General features: G+C 33.1%; 1 protein-coding gene across 1 annotated transcript in view; it reads right to left on the bottom strand.

Moving 5' to 3' along the window:
* LOC149792488 (uncharacterized) overlaps positions 1 to 20,154 on the bottom strand; it is a 67,456-nt gene that overhangs the window by 20,749 nt on the left and 26,553 nt on the right. The window contains exon 2 of the mRNA XM_089969400.1: positions 18,606 to 18,714. Coding sequence (XP_089825526.1) covers positions 18,606 to 18,706 — 101 coding nt within the window. The 5' untranslated portion in view covers positions 18,707 to 18,714. The remainder of the gene's footprint in view (positions 1 to 18,605; positions 18,715 to 20,154) is intronic.

Here is a 20,154-nt window from a genome sequence, read left to right as displayed (position 1 = left end):
CAGTACTTGAAATAGTATTTGCAATAGTACTTGTAACATTACTCACACCAGTGCTTACTCCAGTACATACACAGGTACTTACACAAGTACTCATACCAGTACTTGAAATAGTATTTGCAATAGTACTTGTAACATTACTCACACCTGTGCTTACTCCAGTACATACACAGGTACTTACACAAGTACTCATACCAGTACTTGAAATAGTATTTGCAATAGTACTTGTAACATTACTCACACTAGTGCTTACTCCAGTACATACACAGGTACTTACACAAGTACTCATACCAGTACTTGAAATAGTATTTGCAATAGTACTTGTAACATTACTCACACCAGTGCTTACTCCAGTACATACACAGGTACTCACACCAGTACTCATACCAGTACTTGAAATAGTATTCGCAATAGTACTTGTAACATTACTCACACCAGTGCTTACTCCAGTACATACACAGGTACTCACACCAGTACTCATACCAGTACTTGAAATAGTATTTGCAATAGTACTTGTAACATTACTCACACCAGTGCTTACTCCAGTACATACACAGGTACTCACACCAGTACTCATACCAGTACTTGAAATAGTATTTGCAATAGTACTTGTAACATTACTCACACCAGTGCTTACTCCAGTACATACACAGGTACTTACACCAGTACTCATACCAGTACTTGAAATAGTATTCGCAATAGTACTTGTAACATTACTCACACCAGTGCTTACTCCAGTACATACACAGGTACTCACACCAGTACTCATACCAGTACTTGAAATAATATTTGCAATAGTACTTGTAACATTACTCACACCAGTGCTTACTCCAGTACATACACAGGTACTCACACCAGTACTCATACCAGTACTTGAAATAGTATTCGCAATAGTACTTGTAACATTACTCACACCAGTGCTTACTCCAGTACATACACAGGTACTCACACCAGTACTCATACCAGTACTTGAAATAGTATTTGCAATAGTACTTGTAACATTACTCACAACATAACTTATAACAGTACTCACGCCTGTACTTACAACAGCTCTTAGAACATTGCTGACACCAGTGCTTACACCAGTACACACAATGGTACGTGCACCAGTACTTATTACATTGCTTGCAACAGTACTCTTACCAATATTTACAACCTAACTTATAACAGTACTCACACCAGTACTTAAAACAGTACTCACAACTGTACAGAAGGTTAAACTTTTCTGAATATATTTGAAATTTAATCGCTGTTTATTCTGAGTAGATTCGAAGCAAATGTGAAGGATGGCTAACTGTAGCAATTATCTGTATTGTCTATTATCTAAATAACCACAGGAAATATATGAATGTGATCAGTTTTATGTAGTTTTTACAAGGAAATGCAATTCAGATGATAAAAAGATCAACTCTTTAAATAAACTTCATAATTCTAATTTGAGACTATTCTTGAACTTTCATATCTCAAATACTAAAACATTATTTCTTCCAAACCTCAGAGGTTATCGACTTAGATATAATATTACAAGTAGTTGAAATCTAAATATTTTACCTTTGTGAAAAATTTAAACCTATGTTTCTAATTAAAATGTTGCAAGCAATTTTTCTCAAAAATCGATTGACACTTTTCGTTTACCATATATCAAGATTCCAAATTATAGCGTGAATAAGTACTGATGGCTTATGGTTTTGCCAAAACTGCTAAATTAAATAAAATGTTTTAAATAAATTGTCTTTCATTTTGAGAAAAGAATATTAAAAAAGGACTTATTCATCACGTCATCTTTTATATATATATATATATATATATATATATATATATATATATATATATATATATATATATATATATATATATATATATATATATATATATATATATATATATATATATATATATATATATATATATATATATATATATATATATATATATATATATATCTGTGTGTGTGTGTGTGTGTGTGATTTGGATTTTTAACGTAGCTTGAACAATGTTTGTGTGATCCCTTTATTTTCGTATTTAATAAACTGGGCTAATTATGACAATTGCGTTTAAAAACATGCAACCATTTTTATTCAAAATGATATTTCGCCGTTGGACTAGAGACTTTCATTGCTTTCTATGCAATTAAATTTATAGAGATAATAAATACCACATATCGTTTTGCTTGCTACTTCTTCATCTACTGTTAAATCTATTATAATACATTTATAATTATCCCACAATAAAAGCTTGGTTTTTGTAAATTGAAATGAAATGACAATATCGTTTACAACGGGATCGATCAAAAGACCTATGTTCGTAGAATGTCGATTACTTGAGAACGAAAATAAATGACAAAAAATAAATTATTATACATATTGAGCTGAACAATATCATTTTCCATTTAATTTTGGATTTAAATCGGCCTCCTGCAAAATTTATTTTGACGTTAATTTAGATTTACATCTATGCCCTGCACATTTTATTTTGCCGTTAATTTGGATTTAATCTGTCCTTTGCAGCGAAATGCATGATACTGTTGTCAAGCACGTTCAAATATCTGCTGTCTTTGTTTTCCTTTTTGACGTTCCGAGATGATATCGAGAGAAAATTCTTAGTCTAGCACACGAAACTAAATTTGCTTGTCATTGACGAGTCAGCAAACCTTATCACGAGATGTTGAATCATTTTTATTGGTCGAACATTACAAGTGATGTATCTGACTAGTGTCGGTCTTGTCACACTTGTTAAATGGTAGGAAAACCCGATCCGAAGATACCTAAGGCTTATCTGCAACCTATTCATGCAGTTGACGAACCATTTGGCAAAATAACGGTAGAGTTTGTCGGTCCGTTACCTAAAACCAAGTTGGCAACCATTACTTGCTGACCATAATGTGTGCATCTACACGATTTCCAAAGGTAATGACTTTAAAAAATATTAAAACTAACACTGTGATAAAGGCTTTGATAAAGTTTTATACACTTGCCTTCCGAAATCTTTCCAGTTCGATCAAGGGTCAAATTTTATGTCTGGTATTCTCCAACAAATTATTCATGAATTAGGCATTAATTAAGACTTCTGCTTATAACCCTGAAAGTCTTTGGAAAGATTTTTTCATCGTGCTTTGAATAACATGATTAGGTCATATTGCTCATACCTCAGCATCCTTCTGGGACTAAATTTTATGATCCTTATAACATTGAAAAGAAAGTAAATGACTTAAATGATATCATTAACACTTTTTGGAGGCGAAATGGAAGCAACTTTGTCATATAAATATGCTAATGGAGTATGTTGAAAGAGATAGCATGGATAGTTATTTAACCAATAGTTGTACCTATCCCACACGATGACGATGTTATTTATGGAATGCAATCTGACTGTAGCCACTTTAGTTTAAGCTAAATTCGGAATTCTGAAATATTAAACAACAACATGAAATGAGTGAGCTGAAAAAGCGGTTGCATTAATATGAGCACATGTTTCCTCCTGCTGTTTCAACACGAACAAGTAAAATCTGTCATGACGCTGAGATAGTGTATTCTACACCTGTGAAATAGCATCCTTACATGATGTATCTCTCAAGCAGGGATATTGAAAACACAAAAATCAATACTGTATTTACTGCAAAATGTTTTAATAGAATCAAAAACAGTTACTGGAGTTCACCATGTATTCTTGTGCCTAAACTAGTTAATACACTTTGCATGCGTACCTATTATAGGCAAGTAGAAAGTGGCACCCAAGCGGATTCTTTTCCATGGGCAACAATAAATGATTGGATCGATGCAAATAGGAAATGCGAAATATGTCACCATACTTGACCTTGTACAAGGATTCTGGCAAATTCCACTCACGGAAAGAGCAAAATAAATTTTAGTTTTTGCAACTGCAGAAGTGCCTTATAAATATAAAGTAATGCCCTTGGGGAAGACAAATTCTCCAGCAACATTCCAGCATATAATGAACATGTGAACATCTGGTCCATATAATTGTGATGCATACATTCATGACGTCATCATCTACAACGATACTTGCAAAGAACACATGGAAACCATCCTGAAATTCTCTGATCGCCTCGTGGATGTAGATCTGTTAGTTAATTTAGGTAAAAATGAGTTTTGCCGTGATTGTGTCACATTTTTAAGACATTGTGGGACAATTTCAAGTATAACTTGTAGAAGTTAAAGTCAACTCTATCTATGAATTCCCATTGCTATCAGTAAAAAGCAGCTGGTGAGATTTTTGGGTATCGCTGGATATTATGAGATATTTTATTAAAAATTTTCTATTATTGCCGAATCTTTCACAAATTAGTTTAATTGTTGTGACAAATTAATGGTCATACCAAAAGGTGCATCAGTTCTTTTAGCACCGATTTCAGGCAGTTATTTAAAATGTCTATTGATGCAAGTGATGTGGTGGTTGATGGAGTATTGATTCAACAAGATAAAAATGGCGTGAATCATCCTGTTTGCCATATTTCTAAAAACAACTCAGTAAGCACCTGAAAAATTACTCCACAATTGGGAAGGAATATTTGGATTTGATATTAGCTTTGCAACATTTTGAAGTGTATATCATTTCAGCTATTTCTCTGGCTGTTGTATTCAGTGATCACAACCCCCTTACTCTCATTAATAAAAAATATAATCTAAATGAAAGATTGTTCAGGCAGATTTTGATGTTACAGGAGAATAACATTGGCGCGATTCCGCAAGAAGTCATAAGTTTACCCCAAAATTTTCAAAGACCTGCAAACAATTTATGTTGTAAATCAGAAAGCCCAGCGTGTCCATTCTATACATAAATTTTACTCTGATCAATGGAAGACCACAGATCTCACAACTGTAAAATTGTCTATCAACTGTACATCTGCATGGTTTCTCTTCATCACCTTTCCATACCGTCAGCATTTTACGCCGTAAAACTATACAACTATCCCCTAACACAGGGAACTATTTTTACTACGCTACCTTAGGTCAGTTAATTCATGGTTTCGAGCCACACTTCGACTGTAAAATTGCATCACATTTGCCACGATGGCGACATACACGGTATCTGCTGAGTCCCCTATTGTCTATTCCATTGTGTAATTTACCAGTCTCCAACAATAAATACTCCACCTGTAGTGACACAACCAATGTACACCAACAGAGTTTAATAGGGACTATGGAACGACAGGGACACTCATGCCGCTCTGACCTGAATTCATCCAACGTAAACCATGGTATCATAGAAACTCACTAACACTTCACTCCGTGACGTTTACTCCTAGTAATGGGCTAATTATTTCCGACTAAGGAGTATTTCCACTAGACATAGTTCCAATAATCAAACAAGCAATCACAAAAATATAAGAATTCCTTAAAACGGGACGCTATAACCCAATGCGCATACTGCAAATTTATTACAGTACGTTATTGGTGTATCACGTGATGCTTATGAATGCAGACGCAGACTTCTTTAAACCAATAAAATGCGAGCACTCTCATTTAAAACTGTGAGCCTTGTTAGTACACGTTGTTCTGGTTTTTGTACTTCCTAATCAATGGTTGCTTACAGACCTGACAATGGACCAAAAAATATTCTTGTTAAAGATTCCAGATCTGATAAACGGTATTGTCTGTCGTTTGTGTGGCAAATTGGTTGAAAAATAAAACCAGACTAAGATATAATTTATTACTTTACTGTTAGGTCTATATAACAGGAAACCAGTGTGTTGGCTACAAACGTATCTACGTTCCACAATCTGTATACGATAGAAGTCCAAGAACGGTTGTAGCAATCGATACTGAAAATCATACGAATATTTTAAAAAGACACGGGACTATTTCGGTTTGCGTGCAGATACAAGACTGATCACAACAGTTTTAATTCGTACACATATTTAGCGAGGATGCATTTATATAATATCCAATCAAAACGCACTTTGAAAAGTACCTGACAGCTTAATATAAAACAATGAATGGTTCAATATGTAGAATCACAAAACGAATTCAGCGCGTGCACAAAAGTATCACAATGAGCAGTGAAACATTAATTACAGATTAACATTTTTCATTGAAAAGTGCTAACATCTGAAGACAGAAACATTATTAAACGCAATATGCATAACAGTGCCGTATTTGCCCTATTACACGAATATAGCACCCCGAAGTTGTGACCGTCATTCAAGAAACTGGAGACTTATTGTTAGTGAAACATATTGAACAGTAAATCGTTTAATTTAAATAATTGTTTCTACTGATTCTTTTCTTCAAAAAATTATTTAAAGTGGTAAAAATTTCAAACTGATGCACACTTCAAAGAAAATTGTTTCATCAAAATTAAAAAAAAAAACAATTTTTCAAAAATATGAATGACCTCATTCAGACTGTGCTCTCAATATTTAAGTAAATATGCGTAAGTAGTATAATGGATCTCTAACTATATTTGAGAAGCAAGAAATACCACTAGATTAACAAATAAACTACAGTCAAATTTAGGGTCTGTGGAAAAGAATAGGCGCATAACAATAAGAGAATACACACAAATATTTCATAGAATACAGAATTTATAAGGATTGTGCGTTCATTCTCAGATCTGAATAATAATAGCAGTTGATGGGAACAAATATCAGTATTAATGATGAATGTGAAATTAAGGATTTTTCATGATTTGTGTTGTCTCAAATAAACAGAGCAATTAAAAGTAGTTTTGCAAACAATAATTCGGTCTTGAAGAAGCATTTTCTTTCGCAATTTTTTTACCACTGAGTTTTTAACGTCTAATTTCAATTTTACGATTTATAAAATAATGATCCATGCATATCATTTTTGTAAGTTTTGAATTTATTTTGTTAGCTCCTTAAATGCACCTCTGTTTAATAAAAATATTTGTTATAGATTTGTTCCTGTCATAATAACATATCTTTACAATTATTCTACTTCAAAAACTTGGTATTAGAGTACGAATACTCTTTACACAAGTTGACTCGTAGCTTCATAACTTAATGTTAGTGAAGCACCTATACTTGTAATACAAATTTTTAATTAAAATTCCAAAAACATTGCTTATTTATTTATATAGCCTGTAATTTGTCCCTATATTAACTGATTGAAGTCAAAAGTACAATCACTTGGCTTTCTAAAGATATCTCACTTTTGCAGTAAGCATGAAATATATACTACACTTATACTTGTTTTCATCTCCGTCATTAATGATTATGTCAATCAAATTATGGTAAACCTTTGTAATTGTTTGAAAAGAAGTTAACATTGTATTAAACAAAGAAAACGTGAAAAGTCCTTTTTTCACCGACGGAGACTATATTAAACATGAATAATAACAGATTCAGGAACTATTTACCTCATTTATTAAAATATATCAATGTTTTGAGTTTCAAAACACACAACCTCAATCAAATTTAGTTGGTGAATGTACAGGTCCTTATCTTTGGAATCCTAACAATTTTAGAGTTTTAGTTGGCTTTATACGGTGTGATTCTTATTGAGTTTTACAAACATTAAAGAAGAAGAAGAACAGTGTTTGGTAATTTTTATACGAATTTCTAAGAGAAAAAGCGTAGTTTGAATAAGATGTTAGCACATCACACCATATCGCCTGAAGATGGAAGTGACTTTTTCAGTATTTGGGCTGGATAGAGACAAGACATAAATGGATAACACCAAATAGTAAAGCACTGGGCAGAATCTGTACAACAATCTTCACAATCAACTGTTGTTCACAGGATACAGAGGTCCAAACAATAAACACAAATGCAAGTAAGAAACTCGGAGACTACAATGGATGATAACCAAGGAAAAGATACCAGAAATTAGTATTCATTCGAGTGAAAATATTAGCATGTTATGTAGATTCAACAACATTGCTAAATCGTTCAAATGAAATCAGACATTGAAACGTGTCGAAAACATTTAAACCGCAACTGAAATATTAGCAAAGAAACATAAATAACTAGAAGGCTATATTGAAAAGAAAAGTTACGATTTAGGGAAATGATATACTCATTTTTTTTAAATAGGAGGGTGAGACAGTTACCATGAGTATGACGGTTATTGGCATGATTATTGTAACTGTTCCCGATGTATCAATGTTGAACAGGAGATTAGAGAAAAACAAGTACGGATGGTAGCAGTAACGGAAGGAAGAACCGGAAGTCATTCGTGGGAAAGTCAAACAATGTATTCAACATTTTGCTTCTATTTTTGTTTGAACTATCCAGAAAATGCAGTAGCAGTCTGTTATAATTAACAGATTAATAACCTGACTTCTGAAAACAGTCGTACATATTGTTTCTTGGCTGATCATGTTACTCTCCCAGTTAGATTGCTGCGTGTAGTTTTAACCATAAGTGTAAATGCAGCAACGAAAAGGATAATCTATTTTAGAAAGCAAACTAAACTTGCTACATCATCATGATTAAAACTATTGTGTGTCTCTTTTTGTTTCTTTGTCTTTAAAATCCTGTGTATTTGCAATCATAAGATAGTCACTGTCTCGATACTTGCTTGTAACCCATGATCTCTTCTTCTATTCTGTTCTCCATCTCTCGACGAATTTTTATAGCCTGCTTATCGACTGATGGAATATATTCTTTAACCATTTCCTAATGAAATAATATTTTAGTCATATCAAAGAAAATATGTTTGTAAAGTTTAAGTTGACATCTGTAAAATATAGTGTCATTATTTATTATTTAAATCACTTGTTTACATAAAGTATGTTACTGCTTTCTTGAGGATGCGTCTTGTGACTGAGCTCCATTTAAAAACCCATTTAAATATATGTAAATATATCCATAAAAAATTATAATTATGTACCAACAATGTCGACAATGTAGGATTTTTGTTTTACTTGCATAATAAAATCCAAAGATTTACAAAATTTTATCTCTGTATATATTTTTTTCTTCAAACTATATTGGACCCCGCTTATAAGCAGCATTCAATATCGTATAATAAATAAATCCTTTATATTTCATATTCATCATGAACAAATACAATAAATAATTACAAAAGTTTCTTTTTTTTCTCATTCTTGAAATAAAGACTCTTTTTCTTACTTTAGTAATGTTGATCATGATGCCTTAAAATGTTTTCACAATTGCCACTAGTATGGGCACATATCCCTTTTGGTCAATGTTTATTTTATTAGATATATCAATAGTGTGATCCACCAAGTATCCAACTTCTGTCACCCTTTATTACTCATTTTAGCTGTTCATAGGTTTGGAAGTAATACATAAAGTTGTCCAAAATCAAAAGTAAAATTGAAATCTCAGAAATAAGGTAGTTCAAGATGTAATGAAATAACAAGGACTCACACAAAAGGTAATTCAGGTCCAAAAGTAATCAAGAAGACTCAAAAATAAGGTAGTTCAAACTCTAAAGTAATACAGAGGAGTCATAAAATAAGGCGAGTCATAAAATAAGGCTGTTCGAAATCTAAAGTAGTTATATTGATAAAGCGATTAATCTTTGGAGATCTGAGTGGTTCAAATCTTAGAACCTGGCCTATTTAAAAATAAAGGATGTAATAGTAATTACGGTGTTGATAGATCTTGGCTGACATGCACTGTATATGGATCAGGACCACTTCGGTGGCCTAGTAGTTAGAGCGTCCACCTCGGATGCGTGAGGTCGCGGGTACGAACCCCAGCCGAGTCATACCAAATACTTCTAAAAATGTAGTGTTAATACTGGTAGGCCTGGTGTCAGAATAATGTGACTGGGTGGGACATCATGCTACATGTAAACGGAATGATGCCCTAGTGCTAGACATCACTATAAACTGCCACACCGCACACATCGTAGCAATATGACTGAAAAATTGTTAAAGCTACGTTAAAAATCCAAATCACACACACACACACACACACACACACACACACACACACTGTATATGGAACACAGAATGTGCTCATTCAATAAACCAGCTAAACAGAAAGTGATATATACATGCAAGCACCTAGGACCACTCGACGAACCAGGGTCCGCGCAACAAATCCGGAATAAACATATTATTATTTCGTAAAAGTGAGTAAGAAGATCAAAACGGAAAACAAATGTTGGATGATAAATATGAACATAACATATGCATATTATTCAGATTTATAATACCACTTTTACTGTATCAAATATACTCAAAAATAAGTTGAAACATGGAAAAAAATAGTAAATAAATTTTATTTTTTATTTTAACCATGGTAATAACTAGAAAAAGCAGTATTTTCACCAGAATATGGGGACTTTTTAATATTTAATGTTCACTGGAAAACATGAAGGCTGTTTTTGGTTGTACTTAAACAATGAAAAAAGTTATTCCGTCTCATAATTTTTTATGCTTACAGAACAATGTTACAACAAATCATATTTATGCAGTTGTGTTAGATTCTGTTAGATTAAGAAAGTGCCACGAGTTTACCAGGAATAATTGCATATATAAAACTTATACGGAAAGATGTCCAACAATGTCAATGTCTTGTTGACATAATTATAGCTGATAGTGGCTGTAGCACAGTTACCACCCGTAATACATATCTAACATCCGATGCTCAGACTTTTCAATATCTCTTTCACAAAGTAGCAAACACAGTTAATATATAGTGGCCCAATAACTGCATCAGAGACAACGTCAAGTAAGTTAAGATAACAAGTAAACGATATATTTAAATACTAGTATACCGAAACAATTACTAATAGGGGAAATAAGCAGAATATTTCAGAAGTTTTAACATTTGTTTTAAAAGTTTGCAGATATTAATTTCCAATTAATAATATTGATTAATTATTAGCATAAATCATAATAGTCTGCATGTCTGATTACGATACAACAACGATGTGGGTTATTTCGACCAGAAGAGTGGATGCAGTTCTCGGTTTTATTTCAAACAAAGAAGATATTGAAATTTTATGATCGTGGATCGAAGTTTTAAGCAAAATTTAGTACTTCAAATACTGTATATAAAAATTGTCATTAATTTGTTGTTTTTTTTGGGGTGGTGGTGGTGGATTAGCGAAAAAGAGTGCACGATAGTATGTCCACGATAAAGTCGGGCATTGTTTCTGAAGTTAATAATCTTATATTGATGTACGAATAGATCGTATCTGAAATCTTTGTTAGAGCAACGTTAAGGAAGAGAAAAATATTGTGGTGTCATGTCCAGGTGTAAACTAATCCGTCGAGGTATATTTCCGCTATGCGTACTGTACGAAAGCAGTTAAATGCTAAATATTGCACAATTTTACTTAGCATTTTTAAAAAGAATTTTGACTATTTAAAATTAAACATATTACTATAATGACACCAGAAAGGAACTACCAATCTATTCATGTGTCCTTCTTGTGTGCTTTGACAATATTTGTAAACAATGGTTACAGTATAAATCTCTTATTCATTCTGTGAAATTCGTTGCCATTTTTATATCTAATTGTAATTATAAATATTCAACATCGTATTTAAGGAAGCATGCATAAATATTTTTAGTATCATTATGGGATAGGGAAATGGTCCTAAACAAATAGGCAAATGGTCCGTAAGGTGGAAGCCCTGGTCCGAAACACCAGGAATATCCTGGATCAGGATCATTTCCAGGGCATAATTTTTAAAATCTAACTGTAAAGACAACTTAGTCAAGGAAAAATTCCGGTGGTTTCGTTCTCATATTTAGGGGTATGAGTGGGGTCTGTCCCCTCCCCCTTCACCAGATCAGCCCAAAATGATTTACCTGATTCATGAAGAAACGAAGCATGAAAATCGATGACACAGTATGTATGAAGAGAATTCACATGAAAATCGATTAGACACTATGTATGAATAGCCTTCACTTGAAAATCAATTGCACAGTATGTATGAATGGGCTTCACATGAAAATCAATTGCACAGTATGTATGAATAGCCTTCACTTGAAAATCAATTGCACAGTATGTATGAATGGGCTTCACATGAAAATCAATTGCACAGCATGTATGAATGGGCTTCACATGAAAATCGATTACACAGTATGAAGGAATGGGCTAAACATGAAAATCGATTACACAGTATGTAGGAATGGGCTTCACATGAAAATCGATTACACAGTATGTATGAATGGGCTTCACATGAAAATCGATTACACAGTATGTAGTAATGGGCTAAACATGAAAATCGATTACACAGTATGTATGAATGGGCTTCACATGAAAATCGATTACACAGTATGTATGAATGGGCTTCACATGAAAATCAATTGCACAGTATGTATGAATAGCCTTCACTTGAAAATCAATTGCACAGTATGTATGAATGGGCTTCACATGAAAATCAATTGCACAGCATGTATGAATGGGCTTCACATGAAAATCGATTACACAGTATGAAGGAATGGGCTAAACATGAAAATCGATTACACAGTATGTAGGAATGGGCTAAACATGAAAATCGATTACACAGTATGTATGAATGGGCTTCACATGAAAATCGATTACACAGTATGTATGAATGGGCTTCACATGAAAATCAATTGCACAGTATGTATGAATAGCCTTCACTTGAAAATCAATTGCACAGTATGTATGAATGGGCTTCACATGAAAATCAATTGCACAGCATGTATGAATGGGCTTCACATGAAAATCGATTACACAGTATGAAGGAATGGGCTAAACATGAAAATCGATTACACAGTATGTAGGAATGGGCTTCACATGAAAATCGATTACACAGTATGTATGAATGGGCTTCACATGAAAATCGATTACACAGTATGTAGTAATGGGCTAAACATGAAAATCGATTACACAGTATGTATGAATGGGCTTCACATGAAAATCGATTACACAGTATGTATGAATGGGCTTCACATGAAAATCAATTGCACAGTATGTATGAATAGCCTTCACTTGAAAATCAATTGCACAGTATGTATGAATGGGCTTCACATGAAAATCAATTGCACAGTATGTATGAATGGGCTTCACATGAAAATCGATTACACAGTATGTAGGAATGGGCTAAACATGAAAATCGATTACACAGTATGTAGGAATGGGCTAAACATGAAAATCGATTAGACAGTGTATGAATGGTCTTTGCATGAAAATTGATTACATATTAAATATGAATGGGCTACACATGAAGATCGATTACACAGTAAATATGAATGTGCTACGCATACAAATCGATTACATAGTATGTATGAATCGGCTAAACATGAATATCGATTACACAGTATGTATGAATGGGCTACACATGAAAATCGATTACATAGTATATAAGAACAACTTTTGCTTAGCTACGGCCGTTCATGCAGTTATAATAATTTTCAGTTTCTTGACTTCGTGAATCTTATCAAATAATTAGGCCAATTCCTAAATAAATATATCTAAATGTGATTTAGTCAAAACAATTGTTTGTCTAATATTAGACCAAATTGTTCCCAAAGATGACTAATCTGCAGGAAAAACTTACAAATAGCCATAACAGAGATGTATATGTCTGTAAATTCAGGATGGCAGCAAAAAATGTGTATGTTTTATATTATTAAACATAAAACTGCGACGACCGTTAATGACATTTTAATGCATAATGAGTCCTACTTAGAATTATATCATGTGAATGATATATTGATTTCATGGTACATGTGTTTATAATAATCACGTGTAAATACTAAAACAGCCACCAAAAATTACATACCCCTCCTCCCTACCCCCACCCCGCTCAAATAAGCTAATAGTCCAACATAACTGTTGACGCTACATGATGCATTAGTTCTATTTACCAGTATTATTCACCCTGAATTTAGTCTTTATTTAATAGCACTTTTAAGATGAATTTAAAGGGAAAGTTTTTATTCTGTTGAAAGAATCGCCATCATTATTTTAGCAAAATTGCTAGATTTTATCAGACGAGGAACGATTGGACGATAATTTCATTCAAGATAATACCAGTTATCATTGGGTAATTTTCTACTGTGGACAGTGTAAGAGTTCATAATGCAGTGTTTGAACAGTTCAACTTTTCCTGGCCAATTGCATACAAATACTTACACCTTTCATTACACGAAGTATTAAATACCTTCAAGGAAAAAATAAAAACGCAATTGTTTTTAGCAATGTGTTGAAATATGTCACCTCTGAGTATTAAAATGTAAAGACAGAAGAATACGTTTGAAGGCTTAAATTCAGTGAGAAATGTAGAACCAAAAGAACCCAGAAGTATCGAGTCTTCATGATAAATGCCGATTACATGAGAGAAGGCGTGCTGCCCAAATGGTTGGACAGATGGCTATTTTCCAATTTAAAACGTGTAAGTTTAATATGAAAACAACTTCATTATCTTTCTTCCAATTAGCACAAAATGTTTACTATTAGCTAAAAATGCCCTTTTGATGAAACGGTAACATTTTTAAAAGAAAAGCATTTGGTTTACGGCAAATGTGGTGGGCATCTCAGTTCTGGCCATCAGTTAGTTATTTGAACGAGTTTTATCATTGTCACCCAAGGTTAGGACCAGTAACAGATTATATTATTTCATGACAAAAACATAGAATTATTTAATATATAATCTACGTTAAATGCTGGATAGTCTTTAAAAAACAGTTTTTATATTAAAATCATTGCGAATTTCGTTATTTCATAATATGATGCCATTTGTGACGTTACAATATGTTTAATATATACCCATTTGTGACATTGCTATATGTTTATTATTGTGACATTACAATATGATTCGAATTTTTATGAATTGTCAGAGTTTTCTACAATTTGATATGATGCAATTGGTCACGTGATACTGATCTGGAATTTTTACACATCGATAAATTCTGCGAGCTACTTTTGGTTCCCCGTTTCCAGGTCATTTGATGTAAAGTTTTATCTACATTAACGCCTTACACCCTAATATTAGCAACAAGCATCACCAACCCACTCCAGCCATTTCCGATCAAAATTTATAAACCCTAGACTAAAATCGACCATAAGAATTAAAACAATGTAATTTCACAGACCTACCTGCACTCCAACATTCACCTTCGACGACATGTTCCAGAGTAGCTGTTTATTAAAAGTCAGGGTCATATGTCAAGCAATGGATCTAACTAAAAATGGACATGATTTTGCTTTTGAATGATTGAATTACATAGAAAGTGACAAGAATGAATGCTATCACAACACGTGCCATACGCAAGCGTAATTTTAGAGAAAAAAAGAAATAGCCTGGTTTAATCAGCATCAATCATTTTATATATATTAAAATAATGATGATAGCTATATATCACTGGTATGATCCGCTATGACACTCTGCCCTATGTTTAAAGAATCGACGACTCTTGGCTAGCGAAGATCGGGCTATGTATTATGTCGCAGTTAAGAGGCAAATGAAAGAAAACTTCGATCTACATAAATGTGAATGTTTAACTGATGAAGTCAACTGATCTGATGACAGGACATACATTGGAATAATAAGGATTAAATGATCATGTGTGTATTTGGACTTCATTTACTTTGTGAGTGATGAGGCCAAATTTAAACATCGATAAATACCCAACCATAATCATTTAATCCTATAATAATTATTATTTACCCATTTTGTAACATTACAATATGTGTATTATATTCCAATTAGTGGCATTACAATCTGTTTATTTCTACTTTCTTTGGATGATTCAGTAAATTTTAAACTTTTGCGACATCTTCAGGGACTTATTTAATACTATTAAGCACACATAGGATCCAGTAAGTTATTTGTAAATGCACGTATCGTCAAAAAACAATATATGTAAAGGCAATTCAGGCAGGGGCGCCCTAACATGCGGAGGGGGTGCGCTTGCTTCCTTGGATTTCACCTCTAAACGTTGTTTTGGTCTACATCTGTAAAACTTAATAGCTGACCACATTTTTTGCCCCCCCCCCTTTCTCTCCCCCCCCCCCCAACAAAATTGTCTGCGGGCACACTTGGATTCATTGATAAAATTTATTACATGCCCGTTTAACCATGCAAAGCGTGAGATACAGATGTTCATTCGGTATTATACACACACCTAAAATTCCGTATCGCACGCCCATCCAGAATATAATTTTACAACTTGAAATATTCAGAAATAGTCCATTTATGAAATATTCTGAATGATTAATTGCTATACACTTTAAATTATTAACAAAAATGCCAAAAACAAGTTTTTAATTTTGATAGAAGAGTACCGTAAGTAGCGAAGGCCAGTTTATATGCCTTTCACGGTATCTAGGCCAAGAAATTACAGTTGAGGCGGACAACAATATCTTGGACAGAATGATTGATAGTGAGTTCTCATATGAAGCTGGTGTGCGAAGTGAAATCCAGTGTGTGTGTGTGTGTGTGTGTGTGTGTGTGTGTGTTAAAAAATTGAATTGAATCAAAAGAAGAAAAAACCCCACAAAATTACAGTAGGACAGATTAATACAAATATGTTGTTACGATGTGCAATGCTCCCCTACCCATCATCGATATAATTACTGTTGTTGAGCCAATTAGAACCCATCATTATCTCGTCATTTCATTTAATACATGGTATTTAACAATTCAGCTCATGTCTATTCAGCGGTTAATATCACCAGGAAACGGCTGTAGATTTCTGTTTTGTAGAATCATATCTATTGCCCCATGTTTTTAAATTATTTAATGACATGGCAGGTCCCATAAAAGTGTCCAAATAATCACCAGAGCACTGTTTTCTTTATGAAGTTTGTATTCTCAATGCCTTGTACTTAAAATAAACAGGTGATTTGGCATTGAATATAAAGCTGGCATGGTAACGTTTATCTTCTTGTAAGCATGTTAACACAGAAATAAACTTTGAAAATATATGCACCACCTTTATATTGATGTTAAAATGAACAATGAAACAGTAAACGCGTACAAATTTCAGGTGTAAAAGATATTCAAAATGTTGTATAAGTTCATTAATATGGAGTTTATACATAAGAAGAATTTGGTTTTCGTTTTCTCAGCATTTATCTTTTAATTTCTAGATGGATTCTGTAATTGAACTTTAGATCTTATCCGGCGCAAAAAAATATTATGTTTCAACATGCTGCGAGCCTATAGATTAAAGTAGTTAAAAGAAATCCCGCATGTGTTAATTTTTCTCTCATCAAATTGCTGCGAAGCGCCACATTTTGATTGTTCAAAAAGTCTTCGCCCACTTCAACAGCGCCCACTTAAAAATAGAACACTGTGTTTGCTTCTGAGGCACCGAATACACAAAACATTTTTTCTGTCTTAAGAGTTAACACTGATAAATACGAAAACTGAATAAGTGACCCTTATTAAAACAACCTTTCAGACTAGGCTGGAATGAGACCCAGTCTATTAGGTCTCTAATTATATTTCCAATGAAAGCAGAATTAACTCATTTCGGCATAATAAATAAGGTCATTAAATTTCAAATCGTAAAGATCCATCCTTTGTTGATATTTCAAATATGTTGTTAAATAATTTACTCCAATCAAATGTGGCATCTTAAAACCCAAATCAAATATCTCCAATCAAATGTGGCCTCTAAAAACACCAGGCAAATATCTCCAATTAAATGTGGCATCTTAAAACGCCAAGCAAATATCTCCAATGAAACGTGGCCTCTAAAAACACCAGGCAAAATATTCCCAATCAAATTTGGGCTCTGAAAACACCAGGCAAATATCTCCAATCAAACGTGGCCTCTTAAAACGCTAAGCAAATATCTCCAATCAAACGTGGCCTCTTAAAACGCCAAGCAAATATCTCCAATCAGACGTGGCCTCTTAAAACAGACTATTATACTAAATGACCATCTATGTGCAGATGTTCTGTTAAATTAAGTTTACATACAATACCTCGTATTCTAAAGAAAAGCCACCCAATCTATGTATTTAGGTACTACGAACTCTGTGGACAAAATTGTTAGACGATTAAATTCAGTGCATCTATATAAAGACAGTTATGCATTTAACTAAAGTGAATGAAACATGCAATCTACACCAGATATTTATATCGTATAACCAGATAAAATATATATTCCTTTGAAAAGTGGGAATATGGCCAAGATGGAAGTAAACCTCTACAATATAAATCGACCATCAAAAGAGTTTCAGTTAAATATCCATTTCACTGGCCTCAAACTTGACACGCTTGTCACGTAATCTTTAATTCAAGATACAATAAAGATGTTTTTCATTTCTAGTTTAGTCAAAAACATCAGAAGTTAGTAAATGTATAAATCACGTGCATAACACTCACAGGAAAGTTGCCAAACATTGATTTTTCATGCAAAGAACAAATTAAATGACACTTATATACGACCGACTGAATCTGAGACCGTATTCATAGTTCTTTAAAACGTTTTATGTTTCTTAAATACTTTTTTTTTTTAAACGGCGTTGCCCTTAAAAATTTAAATCATAGAAAGTCTTTCTATACCTGAAACTATTCCGTTTATACCATTGACTTTTGACATTAAATGGTTATTATTAAAGAAAAGAAGTCAGGATTATATATATATATATATATATATATATATATATATATATATATATATATATATATATATATATATATATATATATATATATATATAAGAGACAGACGGGGGATGGAAATAACGCAATAATGCAAACTGTACTTACTCACAGAATCGTCTAGGAGGTCGTGCATCACTCGTACCGATCACGAAAAGAAGCAGCACTAGTAATACCCAAAGATATCGTTCTTCTGGAATCGTCCTCATATTCGCAGCTGCAAAACATGAAGCGTTATATAGACTCATTACTTACAGTTAGTTAAACTTACCTACAACTACTAGCGGTGCAATGCTCAGATACACTTCCAAGAAACACCACCACCAGCAAACACCTGACATTACAACTACGCATCTCGACAAATGGAAGCTGAATGAAAATATCCTTTCTCTAGCGCAGTAAAACTTAAAAATATAAAACGACCTTTTTATAGAGGGGGAATCGTCAAGCTGTGTTAATCACGTGGTGTTGCAGTGACAGAACTGAGCTTTTTTAATTTGGTTCATTTCTAAAACCCTTACTTCTTTTTCCTTATGTCATCAATGTAAATCACACGGACAAATTCGTTTATTATGAAGCTACGAGAGTAAAACCAAGCAACGATTATTATATGCAAATTATCGTCATCCGAACGCCTCTTAAGGCAACTCACTCAATAAAGAGAGCCTTGGAAAATCAAATCAGCGGACAAGATTTAATTAGCTTTGTCTGCAGGCAATCGGCTTATACAGAGTGGGGAAAGGAACAGTTGCCAAATAATTATCATTTCCCGTGTGACACACTCAAACTCAATTTTCTACTGGACGGAATCGAATTAGTCTTGTACTGTTTGTGTAACCCTCAAAACACAAGTGACCGTTACGTTTGCTTTGAACTACGTCGACTATTATAATACGAGAAAATGGAAAACACATACAAAAACATTAGGAAATGTCGAAGATCTATCCAGTGAAATGTGAGTGGTCACAGAAGGGGCTAAATTGGTACCTAATTACACCTTTTGAAAATATTCGCTCCAGCAAATTTGCGTCAGCTTTTGTTTTTTTTTTCTCTGTTGCTTCTGCCAAATACGTCAGTAACGTACAATATAGTCTCTATCCTTATTAACACTTCAACATCAGAGCCAGTCAGCTTCCTAGTAAGGCAAATTATACAACAGATCACGGATTCATTCTGATGCAAAACAGAACAGAGTATCGTGTTATATATATATATATATATATATATATATATATATATATATATATATATATATATATATATATATATATATATATATATATATATATATATACTCCGGCAGTACATGTTTTAATACTTTTTATTGTTCCAATCTAATTAATTGATAATGTTGTAATATGAAATATGAAAGTCATAACTAACTGAGCTCAGTGGATCCTAAATAAAAGGTGAGAAGATTTGCAATTTAAATATAAATGTGTCAATGTTTATATCTCTGTCAGAGCTAAAACGGTATCCCAATTTGTCCGCACAATTCATTCATTGCTTAAGAAAAAAAATAAACACGTACTAAAGTTGGACACCTTTCTTCATTTTCTTAAATAACTGCACATTTGACAAATCAGCTGCGGTATCATTCAGTTATTATGATTCTTCAATGCTAAACAATTAAAGGCTATGTAAGAACTGTAATTTT

This window comes from Sinohyriopsis cumingii, chromosome 9 (genome assembly GCF_028554795.1).
Source record: "Sinohyriopsis cumingii isolate HCF-2022 chromosome 9, ASM2855479v2, whole genome shotgun sequence".
NCBI classification, from domain to species: Eukaryota; Metazoa; Mollusca; class Bivalvia; order Unionida; family Unionidae; genus Sinohyriopsis; species Sinohyriopsis cumingii.
The sequence above is the reverse complement of the archived record's forward strand: the minus strand, read 5'-3'. Positions and strand labels throughout refer to the sequence as shown.